The sequence below is a fragment of the Artemia franciscana genome, chromosome 19 (assembly GCF_032884065.1).
Source record: "Artemia franciscana chromosome 19, ASM3288406v1, whole genome shotgun sequence".
NCBI lineage: Eukaryota > Metazoa > Arthropoda > Branchiopoda > Anostraca > Artemiidae > Artemia > Artemia franciscana.
The window spans coordinates 2,670,853-2,690,524 of NC_088881.1; the positions used below are offsets into that span (position 1 = coordinate 2,670,853).

A 19,672-nucleotide genomic window follows, 5' to 3' on the forward strand; every position below is an offset into this window, starting at 1 on the left:
CGATTCTTTTGATGTAGCTATTGGTATCAAAATTCCATTTTTTAGAGTTTTGGTTTCTATTGAGCCGGGTCGCTCCTTACTATACAGTTCGTTACCACGAACTGTTTGAAAGCTTAAATTTTGTCCCAATTCATTAAGAATGACCCGTGAATAACAAAAGCCGCAGAATAAATAGTTGAAATTACTAAAAATAGTTTAGCGTAAAGAGCGAGGTATTAGGAGGAGGTGAGCCCCTCATATGGGTAATAATTTCTGTTCGTTTTAAGTTTTAATGCTGCTGCTTACTTCCAGCTGAAAAAAAACTTTTTCATATTTATTTTTTCATTGTTTTTTTTTAAGGAATGCTAGTAAATCCTGCGTTCCCTTCATGGAAATTTTCTTCCCCCATGACAAATTCCTCGATGGAAAGTTCCCCCAGCATGTCCCCCTCTTCTCAACCCCTGCCTCCAATAAAAAAAGCCCTCCTGAAAACGCCTGCACACTTCCCAATAACCATCACTACATGTAAGCACTGGTCAAAGTTTTGAACTTGTAACCCCTCCCACGGGGACTGTGGGGGAGTAAGTCATCCCCAAAGACATAGTTATAAGGTTTTTCGACTACGCTGAATAAAATGGCTCTCTCAGAATTTTGATCCGTTGACTTTGGGAAAATAATTAGCGTGGGAGGGGGCCTAGGTGCCCTCCAATTTTTTGGTCACTTAAAAAGGGCACTAGAACTTTTCATTTCCGTTAGAATGAGCCCTCTCGCAACATTCTAGGACAACTGGGTCGATACGATGACCCCTGGAAAAAAAAAACAAAAAAAACAAACAAATAAACACGCATCCGTGATCTGCCTTCTGGCAAAAAATATAAAATTCCACATTTTTGTAGATAGGAGCTTGAAACTTCTACAGTAGGGTTCTCAGATACGCTTAATCTGATGGTGTGATTTTCGTTAAGATTCTATGACATTTAGGGGGTGTTTCCCCCTATTTTCTAAAATAACGCAAATTTTCTCAGGCTCGTAACTTTTGATGGGTAAGACTAAACTTGATGAAACTTATATATTTAAAATCAGCATTAAAATGCAATTCTTTTGATGTAACTATTGGTACCAAAATTCCATTTTTTAGAGTTTTGGTTACTATTGAGCCGGGTCGCTCCTTACTACAGTTCGTTACCACGAACTGTTTGACCAGTTAACATCTTGGTGATATTTCTCCTTTTTCGCAAACTCCTTACATCTCAAGCTGAAAAAACAAACAAAAAAAAAACAACAAAAAAACAAGTCTGGTGAAATTTGGAAAATTTCCAAATCTATAAATGCTCTTGAAAGCTGAGTTTTTTCCCCGTTATTTGTCCAAAAGTTGAAGATTAAAAAGAGCTTAAAATACTAATTCAAACCACGTTTTTTGGTGTAAGAGACAAGCTCATTTTTCTGTTTTATACTCAGGCCTTATTTTTCTGGCATGAATGCGAAGACACTAAAATAAGCATTTTAGCATGAATGCGAAGACACTAAAATAAGACACAAAATAATTTTGATAGCCATTCACTTTGAAGTTTAATCATGTTAGTGTATGTTTCCACTAATAACATTGCATCTTAGTGGGGCTTTGGTAGTGTTCTTACCAGCCGAAGACCTTATTGGATTACGATTGAATTACTAAAATATTTTCAGCCAAAGTTTTAGTTGTGCCAAAGAGAAAAGAGAGATTACTGATGTTTACTTACGTGTTCAAAAGCGTGCATTAGTTCCATTGGTTCATTTTTGTGACGCATTTTGTAAACCAATCACATTATTACTTAAGGAGATTTGATACCTTGATGGTTCACCACATGTTGTTCATTATTAGCGTTTTTAGCTTGTGTAGCCAAATTGCTTGAAATGGATTTTTTTTGTCTTGCAATAACTTTAGAGCTTGGATAAGAGATCTGAATAAACGACAGAAAAGTAAAAGCTTACTCCCGATTTCCCTCAAATCTAAGAAAAACCTTTTATTTCCTTCCGCTTTGTGCCGATTACACGAAGCAGAGTTTTCTTCTTAAATTTCAGGAAAGAACAACCCCTAAAAATATTCTTGCATACCTGCTTGGATATCAATCAAATTCGGCTTAAAGGAAATATCATTAGAGTAATTTGACAGCTTTGGGAGTCTCCTTTTGTGTCAACCGCTTTGATTGAAAACCTTATCGACACAAGGGTCATACAATTTCATTTTCTTTTCCATCAAGTTTCATAGTCAAACCTCTCTCAGAACCTCTCTGAGTCAAACCACATATTCTCAATAGCTCTCTATGGTGTCTATAATTTATTCCCCTTGCAAAATTTCCGACAGTTCCTTTATCGTTGAGCTGGTCAGCTGACGCTGAGGCTCCTAAAATGTTTTGAAGGTACTGAATCCCCTCAAGTGTATGTCAGAAAAAGAAATCAAATAACCCCATCTATCTACCAGATTCTCTATTTCGTGGCGCCTAGCAGACAACGGCTTGTCTCCTTCTAGAGGTTTCGCTCGAGGGTGGCAGGTTCTAAGATCTCCAGCGACCGACGATCTCAACAACGGCCGTATTTTCTGAATCCTCCGAGATTGAACTTTACCGTCGCGGGCCACGTCTTCTTCTTTTGACTTCCAGTTCTCTTCTTCCTGGCTGGTAGTGGAAGAAGAGACGTTTGAGGTATTTTAATAGTCTTCTGATCTGCGCATTGTGTGACCAAACCATCTCAGTCCCCTCTTTTGAAAATATTGGAGACAAGTTGCCGATCCTCACGTCTTCTCCTGACTTCATCGTTTAGAGGTGTAATAAGACACTGGTGAGATGAAATAAGACAGTTAAGAAGACATGAAAGAATAGTCTGAGTAGAAGAAAAGGTTAAAATTCTTACGTATTCTAGATCTTGAAGCTTTATCTCCGACGGTCCAAGCAGCAGTATCAGAAAAACAGCAAAAAGATAGAGGAAAAGACAAAACCACTGAAGCTCTGGCTGAATCTCAACAAAAAATAGGTAAGTGTACCTCCTCTTCAGTTAGTTTGCAACAGTTTTTCAAAAATATGTTGCATAAACTGCAAGGCAGTGATTGTTTTTTGTTTTAAAACTTTGCTCTTCACTCTTCACTTTTTTTTCTTTTTTTTTAGATAAATTTACAGAAAGCACGCTGAAATTTTCTATAGATTTGAATTGATCCTCTAGGATGAGATCCGGTTAATAACTGAAAAATGGCTATCCAGAGTCCAAATAGGCCGAATTCGTACTTCAGCGTCATTAAAAAAAAAAAAAACAAAAAAAAAAACAAAAAAAAACAAAAAAAAAAAAAAAAACAAAAAAAAAAAAAAAAAAAATAAAAAAAACAAACAAATAAAAAATGGCCAGTCGGGGAAAAAATGTGGATACAGTGGTCAGTGTTAATCGGTAAAAATTTGAAAAATAATTTAAACTCGTTAAAATAAAAGGTCAATGTCAACCAGTAAAAATGTCAAGTAATTAAAACTTGTAAAACTTAAAAGGGAATAAAATAATTAAAACACAAGGACAATTTAGTTTTACGACCAAAAATTAGTTAGCTCAAAATTTTAAAAATGAACATTAAACGGTTTTAAGGTAAAGGGAGAGTAGGGGGGGATTCACTGATTTAAAATGAAAAATAAGTACGGGGTGAAATTTGTTCCATATTTTTGAGTGGAAACTTTTATTGGAGCAAGAAGGGGGATTTTGGTAGAAGCAGAACGCGGGAGGCGATGACGAAGGACTGAATATTGACTAGGGAAAAGGGAAGTATTGACCAAGGGTCAATTGACCCTTGACCTCAAAGGGACTATTGACCAAAGGTCATAGAGGGCATTTTTAACAAAAAGCAAAGAAATATTTGCTCTCCCTTGCTTAAGGGTGACTATATTGGCTCTCCGAAGAAGCCAGATATAAGGCACTTTACCCTCATTGAAGATAATTCTCAGCACCTTTAAACTTTTCCCTACAATGTTTCCTGAATGCTATTCCTATTTGCAACAATGGATGGGGGGTGGGGGTTCTGCTCCCCCTAGTTTTTATCTCAGACCAGATTTAGAAAAATACCCATATGGAGTCTTTTCATTGGAAAAGGCCCCTTTGTCGTCATTTCGATTAAAAAGTAGAAACAAACAAATCACGCCAAATCATGTTAAACAAATAACGTCATCATTATATAATGACATTATCAAAACGACTTTATAATAATCAATCAGATATAAAAATTAGCTTTTCAAGTAGCCCTTAAGCAGTTCTCTGTCATGTTGCATTAGCCTTCTAGTTCTGCTAGTCAGTCGACTCTTTATGAATAATATTAAGGAGGGCTGGGGGAGGGGATATTAAAGAAGGAAGACTCTAAACTTCAGGATTGAGATCTGAAACCTTGGAGATTATCACTATAGTACCCTTTTCATTCATCCCAGCTTTTCCATTACGGAAATAACACCCATTTTTCGGATGCCATATGGCTGACGGTAATGTCAAGTCGAATTTACAAAAAAAGGCTAGATGTAATATTAGCTGTCAAATAATCCCTTAAACAACTCTCTATGATGTCCCATTGCCCCCCAAACTTTCCATTCCCCAACCGAAATTGCCAACTCAAGATACCCCAATTGCACTTTTAGAGTGCCATATGGCACTTTTTGATGCTGTTATCAAGTTGAATTTACAAAAAGGGATTAGACATGAAAATTAGCTTTTAAATTATTCCTTTTAAGAGTTATCTATGATGCTCCAGTGCCAGCTAGTACCAAAAAATTAAAATAAAAAAGAGGACATAAGTACTCGCTTTTAGGGTCGGCACTTTATGTTGTTGTTACAAGTCAAATTTATAAAAAGTGATTAGACAAAAAATAGCTTTTAAAATAGCCCTTAAAATGTTCCCCATGATGCTCCAGTATTCCACTGGAAAAGAAGCCACATCAGTGCTACCCATGCAAAAAAGGATTTTCCTTGTTGTTCGAGGTGGGGGAATTTCCTGTACAGGGTTTTCGACAAGCGTGATTCCAATGGTATACTTCTCGTTCTATTTCAAACGGCAATAAGATCATTGGCGGCTCTGGCCTCTCTTGCGCCCGGGGCAAAATCTTTTCAGGCCAAATTTTACAATCTTTTTTTTATTTGATTGACTTTAATTGAAATTTGACAATTTATTGTCAATCTAGGAATTAATTAACAATTTATTTTTAATTATTATTATCTTTATTTAATTATTATTATTTAATTAATTTCTTTTTCAGTTCATTACTTGATTAAAAATTTGTTATTTATTTTCAGTTATTAACTACACCTTCTACTTTATTTAATTAAAAATAAATTTCAAGAATTTTAAATTGATTATAACCGTTAGATTATCAATTTGAAATTTTATGTCCCTAAAATCTCTGCGCCAGTGCCTCTCAGTCCCTCTAAACCGCCACTCGTAAAGATTAATCAAAATAAAAGTTACCATTCTTGAATCAGCTACAAATGGCGATTTCTCCTCACTAGACAGTTTTTTTTAAACACATTTTAAATTTTTGGTAACTATGGGCCAGGGTTTGCTCTTTGCTAGCTTGCAGCTATTCCTGGAACCATGAAACGCTTGTTCTCGATAACTAAGTATTATGAAAAAAAGTTGCAATGTTGGGGAAAGAGATCGTTTAATGGTCTTTTTTCTCTGCCAAAGAAGAGTTTGAAGCCATGCACTTCTAACCAGCCAAAAGCAGCTTAGATCTATCGTTGACAGGTTAAGTAGAGAAGGAGAAACTTCAGGATCAAGACTCAATGTCGTCAAATCACAGAAAGAAATAACTGAACATTTGATAAGAACATCAAGATGAAATACAAACTAAATTGAACGTTTCCATTCATACCCAAAATCTTTTTATATACACATATATAAAATTTGGCTCCATCAATGGTATTTTTTGCCCCTCTGACCATTTAATTACTGTAGTTTTTGTCCTCCTGGTGGGGCATATGCCCCTGAACCTCCCCCTGAATCCATCAATTTTCAATAACTATGGATTATGATAAAAGTTGAAAGGTATTGTGAAGAAGAAGAGAAAAGGAAGAGAATTTCCCTCCTCCTCCTTTTTCTCGCCTCACGTGGGAGGGGGAATTATGACAAAAGTTGAACTGTATTGTGAAGAAGAAGAGAAATGGAGGAGAAATTTGCCTTCTCCTCCTCCTCCTCGTCTCACGTAGGAGGGGGAAGTATGATAAAAGTTGAACTCTATTGTGAAGAAGAAAAATGGAGGAGAAATTTTCCTTCTCCTCCTCCTTCTCCTCGTCTCACGTGAGAGGGGGAATTAAGGTAAAAGTTGAACTGTATTGTTAAGAAGAAAAGTATGAAACCATTAGAATTCATTAAATTGAAATTGGCCATCTTTATGATGAGGGGTTGGTATATTTTGTTGGTTGGTGTACCTGCTATGTATTTTAGCCTTTATAGTCCCTGGGGAAGGGTTATAAGTAGTATTTGACGTTTTTTTTTCAATTCACATGAAATTTTCGCTTACTGAATTGAGCATCATTTTAGAACGTCTGCAAAAAGAGGTAGGAGCCTTACAGGAAGAACTTATGAAAGTCCAGCTGAAGTATCAAAAGGAAATGGAAAAATTAGAAAAGGAAAATAAAGAAGTACGGAAACAAATGATGCTGAAGTCCATAACTGGTGGCCCGAAAAGAAAAGTTAAGGTATAACTCCCCTGTCACTCTCGTTTTTTTTTATGAAATGGAGGAGAAATTCTTCTTCTCCTCCTCTTCCTCGTCTCACGTGAGAGGGGGAATTATGGTAAAAGTTGAACTGTATTATGAAAAAGAGGAGAAACGGAGGATAAGTTTTCCTTCTCCTACCCCTCCTCCTTGTCTCTCGTGGGAGGGGGAAATATGATACTTTACTTGTTTCACGTTATACCTCGTCGCGGCGTTCGAGGTCTGACGACGTGTTAGGTTCCAGGAGGGTATGTGCACTGTTGGCGACTCGACAAGTGTTAACCACTCACGATCCCAGCTTCTCGTACTATTTCTGAAATCGTTAAGTAAATGCAAGTTGCCACGGTGGTAACGGTAAGACTGTGGGGTTTTTTCCTTCATGGTGGTTGCGGCCAAGGTTTTCATTTTTTGTTTTTGATAAGACATAGTTTTAATGACTTGGAGATTTCAATGATGATAGTTTCGGTTATAAACGCTCTTCAAATTTAAATGGTAAAAACGCAAACAAAAACAATAACGATACATTGAATGTCGTTTGCATTTCGGCTTCGAGTCTTCTAAGTTTTTTGTTGCCATGGACTAGATGAATTGTATGTCATCTTTTAATATCAAAATTTTTGTAAGATTTATTCGCAATGAATTTGATATACAATATATACGTGGCACAAACCCTAACTTTGGCTCTTTGCCCTGCAAAGGCCAAGACACGTTAGTCATTAAACACTAAGACAAAGAGAAAATAAAAGAGGATTATAAGATCACTTATAAAAAAACACTAATAATTAATAAGTAGTAAAAAAAAGCAAAATATACTCCTATCAATCCTAGACAAAAGAATTAAATACAAGTTTAAATTATTCAATAATTTTTTGATGAACCTAAAGGAGCAACATTTATTCACTTTTAAGTTCGTTTGTTCATACCTTTAATCCAGAGGTGCCAGTTGCTTAGTCTAAAGTTTCGCCATCTAAAAGTGAAAATTTGCCCAAAGTGCCATTTTTCTAGCAAAACTGCGCCAAATGAACGATTTTCTCCCAAACAAATGTGCCGACTCGAAAATATCAATGCGCAACCGCCTCAAAAAAGTGCCAAAATGGCGCCTATGTGACCCATCTGGCCACTCTGCTGTAAGCTGGTAAGAACTGCGCATGAGAATGTGATTCGTGTCGGAACTACTTCATTGCGTTAAATAGTAACGTTAGACAACATCACAGCTTAGATACCAATACAGTTATGAAAACTCCTATCTTGTCCATGAGAAGCTTTTGGTATAGAGCTCTGAACTTGGCGCCTCCTCCAAGCCCACTCTATGACGCGTAGATCGTACTACAACACCATAGGTGGGAATACAATTATGAAAACTCCTATCTTGCTTATGAGAAGCTTGAATAATTTTTGTTGAATACGTGCCAGTTTTCTGTCTCCAGCCGCTAGCATCGCTACCGCGCACTGTGTCCCATAAATAAATCGAGTTTTCATAACTGTATATTGGTATCTAAGCTGTGGACAACATTAAGCTATTATCCGAACTACATTAAGAACATGTTGAGTTATTGTGTCCGGATTTTATGTTTACTCATCGTGAAGTTTAAATAGTGCAAAAAAAATAATAAGAAGTTCGATCAATAAAGTCGTGATAATTAACAAATACAAAGTAGAAACAATAGGGAAAATCTTCTCAAGACAGTGGAAATCAGTTCTGTGAATATTTTGGCCCTATGTCCAAGGGCCGTCTTCAGCACAATACGAGAACGAGAGAGAAAATATGTATATATAAATAAACTTATATTAAATTGTGAGAATTAAAACTAATAAGTTTTTTAAAAACTTAGAAAAAAACAGCCCTAGCATTCTTACTTCAACGAAGTTTAACCAGGTTGAACTTCGTTTTTAAAAGAAAGTTTTTAAAGTTTGTATTTTAATTTAGATTTCTCTTTTATATTTTCATTTGTGTTATGCTGACGACGGACCTTGGACATAAGGTCGAAATATTCATTGAAGGTTTGAAATTCTGCTGTCTTACAAAACAAATTCCATATTGTTCTACTTGTTATTTGTTGTTTAAAGTGACTTTTTAGTTACACAAATATGTATATGTGCATACATAGAGCGTAATGGAGGTAAAATTCGAGCCAGTGGACAAAATTTACGGAAAAATCAAATACTTCTTCAGATCTTCACCGTCTTTAATCCAGAGAAAAACACTGGAGAAGCAAAAAAAAAAAAAAACCGAAAAAAACTAAATTAAAGAATAATCTTAAAAAAGATAAATAGCTATGAGTAGATATATTAGTAAACTAAATGAATCAAAAATGCTATAAATTAAAATGACAATGAATTAATCCGATTGAAAGCAATTGGTTCATGGAGGAACTGCTGTTATTACCTTCAGTAAAAAAAAAGAAAAAAAAAATCACTGAAGCCATTATCTACACTACATTCAAAACAATTTGGTAGCATTTGGTCTAAATTACGATATCCGGTTTTTATGTTCATTGTCTGTTAATCGTGAAGTTTAGAGAATGCAAAAAATATGTTTCTTAAGTTCTGTCGATAGAATCGTGATAGTTTCTGCAGCTGCTATATAATTATTATTAAATAAAAAAACAAGTTTTTCTTAACTGAGAGTAAGGAGCAACACTAAAACTATATCGAACAAAATGGCTATCTCAAAATTTTGATCGAATGACTTTGGGAAATAAATGGGCGTGGTAGGGGGCCAGTTGTCCTCCAATATTTTTTCACCAAACGAGGGGGCTAGAACTTTTGTGTTCGAATGCGTCCTCTCTCGATCTTCCAGAACCATTATCTCAATACGATCACCCCTAAAAAACCCCAAAACAACAAATAAACACGCATCCGTGATCCGTCTTTTGGCAAAAATAGCAAAACTCCACATTTTTGTATATAGGTGCTTGAAACTTCTACGGTAGGGTTCTCGTGTACGCTGAACCTGAGGGTGTGATTTTCATCAAGATTCCTTGAATTATAGGGGGTGTTTCCCGCCTATTTTCAAAAATCAGGCAGATTTTCCCAGGGTCGCAACTTTTGATGGGTAACACAAAACTTGATGGATGTAATTTATTTGAAATCAGCATAATAAGCTAAATCTTTTGATGTATTTATTGATATGAAAGTTCCGTTTTTGAGAGCTTCGGTTACTATTGAGTCGAGTGGCTCCTTACTTACTGTAATGAACTGTATATATATATATATATATATATATATATATACCCATAAAATATATATAATATTATAATTCCCGTGGAAAAGGGAATTATTTCGGCAGGAACCTCCTTTTCTGCAAATGCAAGAAAAAAAAACCCGAAGATATGAAATAGAAACCGAAAGAAAAAGGAGAAGAAAAACTATCCTGAAAACGCACGAACAAGAAATCTGAAAACCTGCAGTACCAAGGGCGTCAAAATAAACGCATTAGATTTGTGATTGTGTAAGTCTCTTCTTGACGAGTTCAAACAATAATATTTCCTTTCCACTGGCCTTCGTACTTTAAAGACCCATGTTCTTACGATGATATAAATGCGATGATAACATAAATGACAATAATGACATAAATGATGGATGTCATAAATGGTGTTTCTGCACGCCTAGCCTGATAATAAACATTTTGCCTCACGCCCCAACTCAATAAACGGAAAATGTTAGATATAACCCTCAAAAAGTTTTGATCTTTTTGCTGGATTAAATTTTCATGATAAAGAGCCAATCAGGTGGAATTTCAGTTTTTGGTCATTTTACTGGCTTAAAATTTACTCACAGAAATAGAGAGAACCAGCCAAGTTTTAAAAGGACATATTTATATGGCTTCCCTTTCTAGCATACACTAAAAGAATGATATGATTGGCTTACGAGAATACGCCACAGTTGTAAGCCAATGATATTAAAGCATATTTTTTACCTTGGCATTATAGGGCTGGGGTCTCTCTTTATTTCTTTGGTTATGACTTGCTCAAGGAGTAGTATATCTTACTCGGAACCAAGGGCATATACATGTTTTTATTTTTTTTTTGGGGGGGGGGGGGGTACTCTCTTTTGGAAGTGGGTTTGAAAATCATTCTTTAAAAAAACGCATCAAAATTTGTTTATATGCATTTTTGTCACGTTTTCACGAGTCGGAAAAGAAATTGGGGAAGGAGGGTTTAAACCCGGTACCCCCTTCCTGGATATGGTGTTTGAAACAATTTTCAGGATCGTGCGAATCAGAACTGCCTTTCCCGAGTCAAATTCTGTGCTAAACTGCAGTTTTTAAAACCAAAGTAAGTATACCTTTCCATAACACAGTACAATGTAAGATGAAGAGTGTCTCCCCAGAATCTATTCGTCTAGAATCGTCTATTTTAAACGTTTTAGTTTCTGTGGCCAAACTATTTAGAATTGATTGGGCGGACTTGCCATAACTTCTAGAGCTTGGATAAGGGATTCGAATAAACGACATAAAACTAAAAACCAACACCTGCGTTCCCAGAAATCTTTAGCTGAAAAATCATTTAGCTTCTCTAGTTTTATGCCGGAAATAGAGACATTCAGTTTTGATGAATTTTATATAAATTTAGTTTTGAGACTAAACGGAGCAGTATTTTCTTTATAAAGTTCAAGAAAGGTCATCTCCTAAAAATGTTTTAGCATATCTGCTAGAAGACGTCAAAAAAATCAGCTAAAAAAGGCGCATTAATTTGGCAGCCTCAGGCGTTTCCTATGGTGCTATCCACTTTAATTGAAAATCTTGCCAACACAATTTCACTTTCTTTTCAATCAAATCTGAAACAATCAGATTTGATTTGAAGTGTAGGGGATTTCGTATTGTGAGAAAAGTGACATTTAGAAAAAGCACGAAAAAAGAAATTTAATGGTGCTTCCTTTATTTGTTTCGTGTGTTTCCTTCAGAAATGACCAACCACTAGATGCTTACCAAACTATCTATCAATGGTTTAGACCACCTAGCCTATACGCTTAATATACGGAGAAGTGGGAGAAAAGTTCCAATTTCTCTGGGGCATGTGCTCGGGTTTAGCAATCTCTTAGATTTTTGTTGCGTTTTCACCCGAAATAACGTTGATTTTTTCTACAATTTTAATTGATTGTTTGTGAACCTGTATAATAGCGCACATTTTATATGTTTTTGCTTCAATGGATCCATACTTAAATGCACTTTTCGCCTCACTTTTTCCTCTTATTTACATTATTTTTTGGCTATAACAGTGTAATTCTCCTAAAAGGGGTTTTCAGCTATGATGATTCCAATGGTGTAGTTTTTTTTTCAATTCCTTAGCATTTTCGAGGAGCTCAGGCTCGAGGGGCTCAGGCGATGGTTTCTATATTGACGATTTTTTTTCCAAAATCCGTTTTTAAGTTTGGTTACTATGGGCTAGAATTCGTTCAATATTAGGATGGATCTGACGCCATAACCATGATTTTACTAAAGAACTCTTGATTTTGTCTGCAGAAGTCCTTGATTGATATGTATTCAGAAGTGCTGGACGAACTGACAGATTACGATGTTAGTTATAATGCTCAAGACCATCTTCCTCGAGTTGTTGTAGTTGGTGATCAGAGTTCTGGAAAAACATCAGTGCTCGAAATGATCGCTCAAGCAAGGATATTTCCGAGGTAAGTCACAAGTGCTGCACAAGAAATCTGTTAATGTAAAATTTTACTTTTTGAGATATATATATATATATATATATATATATATATATATATATATATATATATATATATATATATATATATACTAGCTGTTGAGGTGGCGCTTCGCGCCACCCCAACACCTAGTTGGTGGGGGCGCTTCGCGCCCCCCCCCCAAGCCCCCCCGCGCGCGTAAGTCGTTACGCGCCATATTAGTTACGCGCCATTGTAGTTGTGTCCCTATGTCCCACCTGTGAATATAGATAGATATATATATATATATATATATATATATATATATATATATATATATATATATATATATATATATATATATATATATATATATATATATATATATATGTTTTTAACTACGTAAAACTTGCGAATATACAACATTCTTTGCTGTCCCATTGTCTGTGCATATAAATAGATTGTCAGGTTTACCGACTCTTGAACATGCAACATATAATGGTCCATGGGAAAACAATCCGTATTCAGATCTATACCTCATGATTCTAATGATTGCCCTTGAGCTTTGTTGATGGTGATTGCTAATCGACCATTCCCTGAGTCGCCATCGTCATTTATATATCCCCCTGTGCACCCCGGCGTCCCCTTTGTAGTTATGTCCCTGTGTCCCGGTCGTCATTTATATTCCCTGTGTCCCGGTCGTCATTTGTGTCCCGGTGTTCCAGTCTGTGATTTCTCTTTGAGTGTCCCGGGCGTCATTTATATTCCTTGTGTCCCGGTGTCCCGGTCGTCATTTATATCCCCCTGTGCCCCCCGGCGTCCCCATTGTAGTTGTGTCCCTGTGTCCCGGTCGTCATTTATATTCCCTGTGTCCCGGTCGTCATTTGTATCCCGGTGTCCCGGTCTGTATATACATTCGTTTTTTATTTTTGTTTTTCTCCTTTATTTTTTTCCTTTTTTCTTTTTTTTCTTTTTTAGTTTATTTAGATTTTTAGATTTTTTAGTTTTTTTATTAGTTTTTAGTTTTTTTTTAGTTTTTACCATTTTTTTAGTTTTTTTAGTTTTTTTTTTTTACTTATGTCCTGGTCGTCATTTATACTCCCTGTGTCCCGGTCGTCATTTGTGTCTCGGTGCTTTGTTGATTGCTAATTTATATTATATTTATATTTATATTTTTTATATTTATTAATATTTTTTTAGTTTTCTTTTTCTCTTATTTTTCATTTTTTTCCTTTTTTTTAGTTTTATCTTTTTTAGTTTTTAGTTTTTTTTTGTTTTTTACCTTTTTTAGTTTTTTTAGTTTTTTTAGTTTTTTAGCTTTTTTCGTTTTTTTATTAGTTTTTAGTTTTTTTTTAGTTTTTGCCTTTTTTTAGTTTTTTCAGTTTTTTTTTAGTTTTTAGTTTTTTACCTTTTTTTAGTTTTTTTTAGTTTTTTAGCTTTTTTAGTTTTTTTTCTTTTTAGTTTTTTTTGTAGTTTTTACCTTTTTTAGTTTTTTTTCTTCTTTTGTATTAGTGTGAAATAATTCAGACGTCATATGCGGACAAACACGACGTCACTCGACAGACAGACATAACCCACAAACAACTTATTTTTATATATATTTATTCATATTTTTTTAGTTTTCTTTTTCTCTTTTATTTTTCAGTTTTTTCCTTTTTTTTAGTTTTTTTCTTTTTTAGTTTTTAGTTTTTTTTAGTTTTTTACCTTTTTTTTGTTTTTTTTTAGTTTTTTTAGTTTTTTAGCTTTTTTAGTTTTTTTATTAGTTTTTATTTTTTTTGTAGTTTTTGCCTTTTTTATTTTTTTCAGTTTTTTTTTAGTTATTAGATTTTTACCTTTTTTTAGTTTTTTTTTAGTTTTTTAGCTTTTTTAGTTTTTTTTTCTTTTTAGTTTTTTTTGTAGTTTTTACCTTTTTTAGTTTTTTTCTTCTTTTGTATTAGTGTGAAATAATTCAGACGTCATATGCGGACAAACATGACGTCACCTGATCCACAGATCCACACACAGACAACTTATTTTTATATATATAGATATACTAGCTGTTGGGGTGGCGCTTCGCGCCACCCCAACACCTAGTTGGTGGAGCGCTTCGCGCCCCCCCAAGCCCCCCCGCGCGCGTAAGTCGTTACGCGCCATATCAGTTACGCGCCATTGTAGTTGTGTCCCTGTGTCCCACCTGCGAATAGAGATAGATATAAATATATGTTTTTAACTACGTAAAACATGCGGATATACAACATTCTTCGCTGTCCCATTGTCTGTGCATATAAATAGATTGTCAGGTTTACTGACTCTTGAACATGCAACATATAATTGTCCATGGGAAAAACAATCCGTATTCAGATCTATATCTCATTATTATAATGATGTGTCCCCGTGTCCCGGTCGTCATTTATATTCCCAGTGTCCCGGTCGTCATTTGTGTCCCGGTGTCCCAGTTTGTAATTTCTCTTTGAGTGTCCCGGTCGTCATTTATATTCCCTGTGTCCTGGTGTCCCGGTCGTCATTTGTGTCCCGGTGTCCCGGTATCTAATTTCTATTCGAACAATCCCTGTGTCCCGGTCGTCATTTATATATCCCGCCTCTGCCCCCGGCGTCCCCGTTGTAGTTGTGTCCCTGTGTCCCGGTCGTCATTTATATTCCCTGTGTCCCGGTCGTGATTTGTGTCCGGGTTTCCCAGTCTGTAATTTCTCTTTGAGGCTCCCGGTCGTCACTTATATTCCCTCTGTCTCGGTCGTCATTTGTGTCCCGGTCTGTAATTTCTCTTTGAGTGTTTTTTCTTTTTAGTTTTTTTTTTAGTTTTTTACCTTTTTTCTTTTTTCAGTTTTCTTTTTCTTCTTTATTTTTCAGTGTCACTATGAAGTACATATCGACGAACCTTTGTTTTTTTAACTTAAATCTGGTAGGCATTGATGACCTTATCCAAGTCAAAATCCCAAACCCATTCATCATCGCTATCATTTTCAGTTTTGATATGTTTTGACTCTCGCTGTCCAAGTGGATTTTCATCTAACTGCGCGGTTTTGCGTTCTTTAGCCGCAAGCCTGTTTTCTTGCTGTTCTTGTGATTCCCCGGCACGCTTTCTTTTCTTACTTTCTCTATCAGCTGCAAGCCTGTTTTCTTGCTGTTCTTGTGATTCCTCGGAACGCTTTCTTTTCTTACTTTCTCTATCAGCAGCAAGTTTTTTGGCATAAACTCTTTGAGCAGCTTCCTCGGCTGTTGCCATTGTAGGTTCTTCAGTCATTTTACAATTAAACATTTTTCCGTGAACAAATGTCTTAAATACCGTTAATGACGTCACCGTCATAGCAAAAATGACGACAACTAACTTCATGACGTCAGTCGACACAGAAACATGACGTCACCTGACAGACAGACACACAGACAGACAACTATATATATATATATATATATATATATATATATATATATATATATATATATATATATATATATATATATATATATATATATATATATATATATATATATATATATATATATATATATATACTAGCTGTAGGGGTGGTGCTTCGCGCCACCCCAACACCTAGTTGGTGGGGCGCCCCCCCAAGGCCCCCTGTGCGCGTAAGTCGTTACGCGCCATATTAGTTACGCGCCATTGTAGTTGCGTCCCTGTGTCCCACCTGTGAATAGATATATATACATATATATATATATATATATATATATATATATATATATATATATATATATATATATATATATATATATATATATATATATATATATATATATATATATATATATATATATATATATATATATATATATATATATATATATATAGATATATATATATATATACTAGCTGTTGGGGTGGCGCTTCGCGCCACCCCAACACCTAGTTGGTGGGGGCGCTTCGCGCCCCCCCAAGCCCCCCCGCGCGCGTAAGTCGTTACGCGCCATAATAGTTACGCGCCATTGTAGTTGTGTCCCTATGTCCCACCTGTGAATATAGATAGATATATATATATATATATATATATATATATATATATATATATATATATATATATATATATATATATATATATATATATATATATATATATATATATATATATATATATGGTTTTAACTACGTAAAACTTGCGAATATACAACATTCTTTGCTGTCCCATTGTCTTTGCATATAAATAGATTGTCAGGTTTACCGACTCTTGAACATGCAACATATAATGGTCCATGGGAAAAAAAAATGTATTCAGATCTATACCTCATGATTCTAATGATTGCCCTTGAGCTTTGTTGATGGTGATTGCTAATCGACCATTCCCTGTCCCGGTGTCCCGGTCGTCATTTATATCCCCCTGTTTCCCCCGGTGTCCCCGTTGTAGTTGTGTCCCTGTGTCCCGGTCGTCATTTATATTCCCTGTGTCCCGGTCGTCATTTGTATCCCGGTGTCCCGGTCTGTATATACATTCGTTTTTTAGTTTTGTTTTTCTCCTTTATTTTTTTCCTTTTTTTTCTTTTTTAGTTTATTTAGATTTTTAGATTTTTTAGTTTTTTTATTAGTTTTTAGTTTTTTTTTCTTCTTTTTTTTGTAGTTTTTACCTTCTTTTTAGTTTTGTTAGTTTCTTTTTTTACTTATGTCCTGGTCGTCATTTATACTCCCTGTGTCCCGGTGCTTTGTTGATTGCTAATCGAACATTCCTTTTGTCCTGGTCGCTTTCTCTTTGAGTGTCATCATTTATTTTTTTCTTTTTTAGTTCTTTTAGTTTTTACCTTTTTTAGTTTTTTTTAGTTTTTTAGATGAAAATTTTTTTTAGTTTTTTCCTTTTTTTCTTTTTAGTTTTTCATTGGTTTTTACCTTTATTTTAGCTTATTTTTCAGTTTTTTCCTTTTTTTTAGTTTTTTTTATTTTTTATTTTTTTTAGTTTTTTACCTTTTTTTAGTTTTTTTAGTTTTTTTAGTTTTTTAGCTTTTTTACTTTTTTTATTAGTTTTTAGTTTTTTTTGTAGTTTTTGCCTTTTTTTAGTTTTTTCAGTTTTTTTTTAGTTTTTTATTGGTTTTTACCTTTATTTTAGCTTATTTTTCAGTTTTTTCCTATTTTTTAGTTTTTTTTAGTTTTTAGTTTTTTTAGTTTTTTACCTTTTTTTAGTTTTTTTAGTTTTTTTAGTTTTTTAGCTTTTTTATTTTTTTTATTAGTTTTTAGTTTTTTTTGTAGTTTTTGCCTTTTTTTAGTTTTTTTAGTTTTTTAGCTTTTTTATTAGTTTTTAGTTTTTTTTGTAGTTTTTACCTTTTTTTAGTTTTTTTAGTTTTTTAGCTTTTTTATTTTTTTTATTAGTTTTTAGTTTTTTTTGTAGTTTTTGCCTTTTTTTAGTTTTTTCAGTTTTCAGTTTTGTCACCTGATCCAGTTTTTTCAGGTGACGTCACCTGATCCACAGATCACACACAGACAACTTATTTTTATATATATAGATATATTATATATATATATATATATACATATATATATATATATATATATATATAAATATATTTATCATGAAAAGAGAAATCACCAATGCAACAGCACAAACACATAAGAAAAAAAAAAAAAAAAAAAAAAGAGACAAAAGGAGAAAAGGAAATCCTTGGATTTAGTAAGCGTTGTCAGTTAACTTTTTAATTTAATGCAAGGTTTGATGCTGACAGGTTTGGTTAGATTTGGTTTTGTTGTGTTGGGTTAGATTAGGTTCTTAGCCCATTTCTGATATTTATAACTAAATTTAACCTAATCTATCCTAACCCATTTAGCCTAACTTTAACCTTTACCATCAGAGCTTGCATAAGACTGAAGAAGCTGACTTGCAAAGTTAATTGAATTGCAGCAGAAAAAAAGGAGGAAACTACAAATAGAGCGTGTCAAAAGTGAAATGAAGAGCAAAGACACATGCAGTTAGAAGACATGCGACACCGAGCATGTGAACAAGTCAAAAATGAAAATGAAGATCAAATACACACGTGGTTAGAAGAACAGCGTTTTCGTGTCGAAAATGAAAATATAGAGCAAAGACACACGCGGTTAGAAGACATGCAACACCAAACATGTGAGTGAGTCAATGAAAATCATCAGTGCCTACTATTCCTTTGTTAAAAAAAAGGTTCGGCGATATGTATTTTATAATGACGAAAGACAATCCGAGGTAAAACGAACTAACAAATTGAAAATGATAGTGATGAAAATTAGGTTTTGTATTTTGACATGGATTGGGTAAGGTAAAACGAACCGAACAAATTGAAAATGGTAGCGATGATTACTGTCAATGTCTACATTACCTTTGAAAATCAAAAACCTGGACTAGATAAATCGTTTGAAGAAAAAAAATGTTTGTCCCACCACCTGAACAATTAATAGAAACAAAGGTTGGGTGACATGACATAATGACAAAAAACATAATGACTCATAATGACCAAAGGCAAGCCAAGGCAAAAGTTAAAGCTCCAATAAAAAGTCTATTATACAAAGGCACTAATTTTAATTTAAGGTCTATTTGGACGTCATGACATCAAGAAAAGGCTCGAATTGTCTGCGCTTAGAAGACAAGCGACTGGGTGCCGCGGCCGAGTGCGGCACTCGGCTGCAGAGTACCACTTGGTGAGGTACTCCGACATACATATGTCAGAGACATATATATATATATATATATATATATATATATATATATATATATATATATATATATATATATATATATATATATATATATATATATATATATATATATATATATATATATATATATATATATATAAATGTAAACAATCTATAGAGAAGGCAGGAGTTGGCGATCCAGAATCCTATGTCGGAGAACGAGGGTTCGGCTCTGCAAGAGGATTTTACAAAATTAGGATTTTACAGAGGACCGGTCAGTTAATAAGGACCGAGATACTTTACTTTCAATTAATGATGGTATTTCACATGACTTCTAGTTACGACTTGTGAGTAAATATGGAATTGTAATTAAATTTGTAATTATTATAACGTAAATCTATTATTTGTTGTAACGCGACGAAATTCAGGAATTCGAAATTCATTCGAAAATCATTCTAAATTCATTAAACGACGTGATGTTTTTTTGACGTGACGGCGTCTTCCAAGGTCGTTCATTTAAGTTCTTCATACAAGGAATGATGTACATTAATAAGGAATAAGAGAGCGTTGACAGGCACGCACACATATTTTTCGTATTTATTGGGAGGGGAAGGGCAATTGGAAGAAGAAATAATTTTTTGGTAACGTGATTAAGAAGTGCCAAGAAATTAAAATAGCCACGAAGACCACACTGGCTTTCCATAACAAACAAATACAACGTAGAGACAGTAGGGAAAATTTCAAGACAGTGGAAATTATTTCTGTAGA

The 19,672-nt window shown here is 34.3% G+C and overlaps 1 protein-coding gene across 1 annotated transcript in view; it reads left to right on the forward strand.

Annotated features, from left to right (window-relative positions):
* Positions 1-19,672, forward strand: part of LOC136039169 (dynamin-like GTPase OPA1, mitochondrial) — a gene marked incomplete in the record, with an annotated part of 327,166 nt that overhangs the window by 41,322 nt on the left and 266,172 nt on the right. Inside the window, 3 exon segments of the mRNA XM_065722682.1 lie at positions 2,878-2,988; positions 6,512-6,669; positions 12,152-12,315. Of these exon segments, the coding sequence (XP_065578754.1) occupies positions 2,878-2,988; positions 6,512-6,669; positions 12,152-12,315 (433 nt within the window).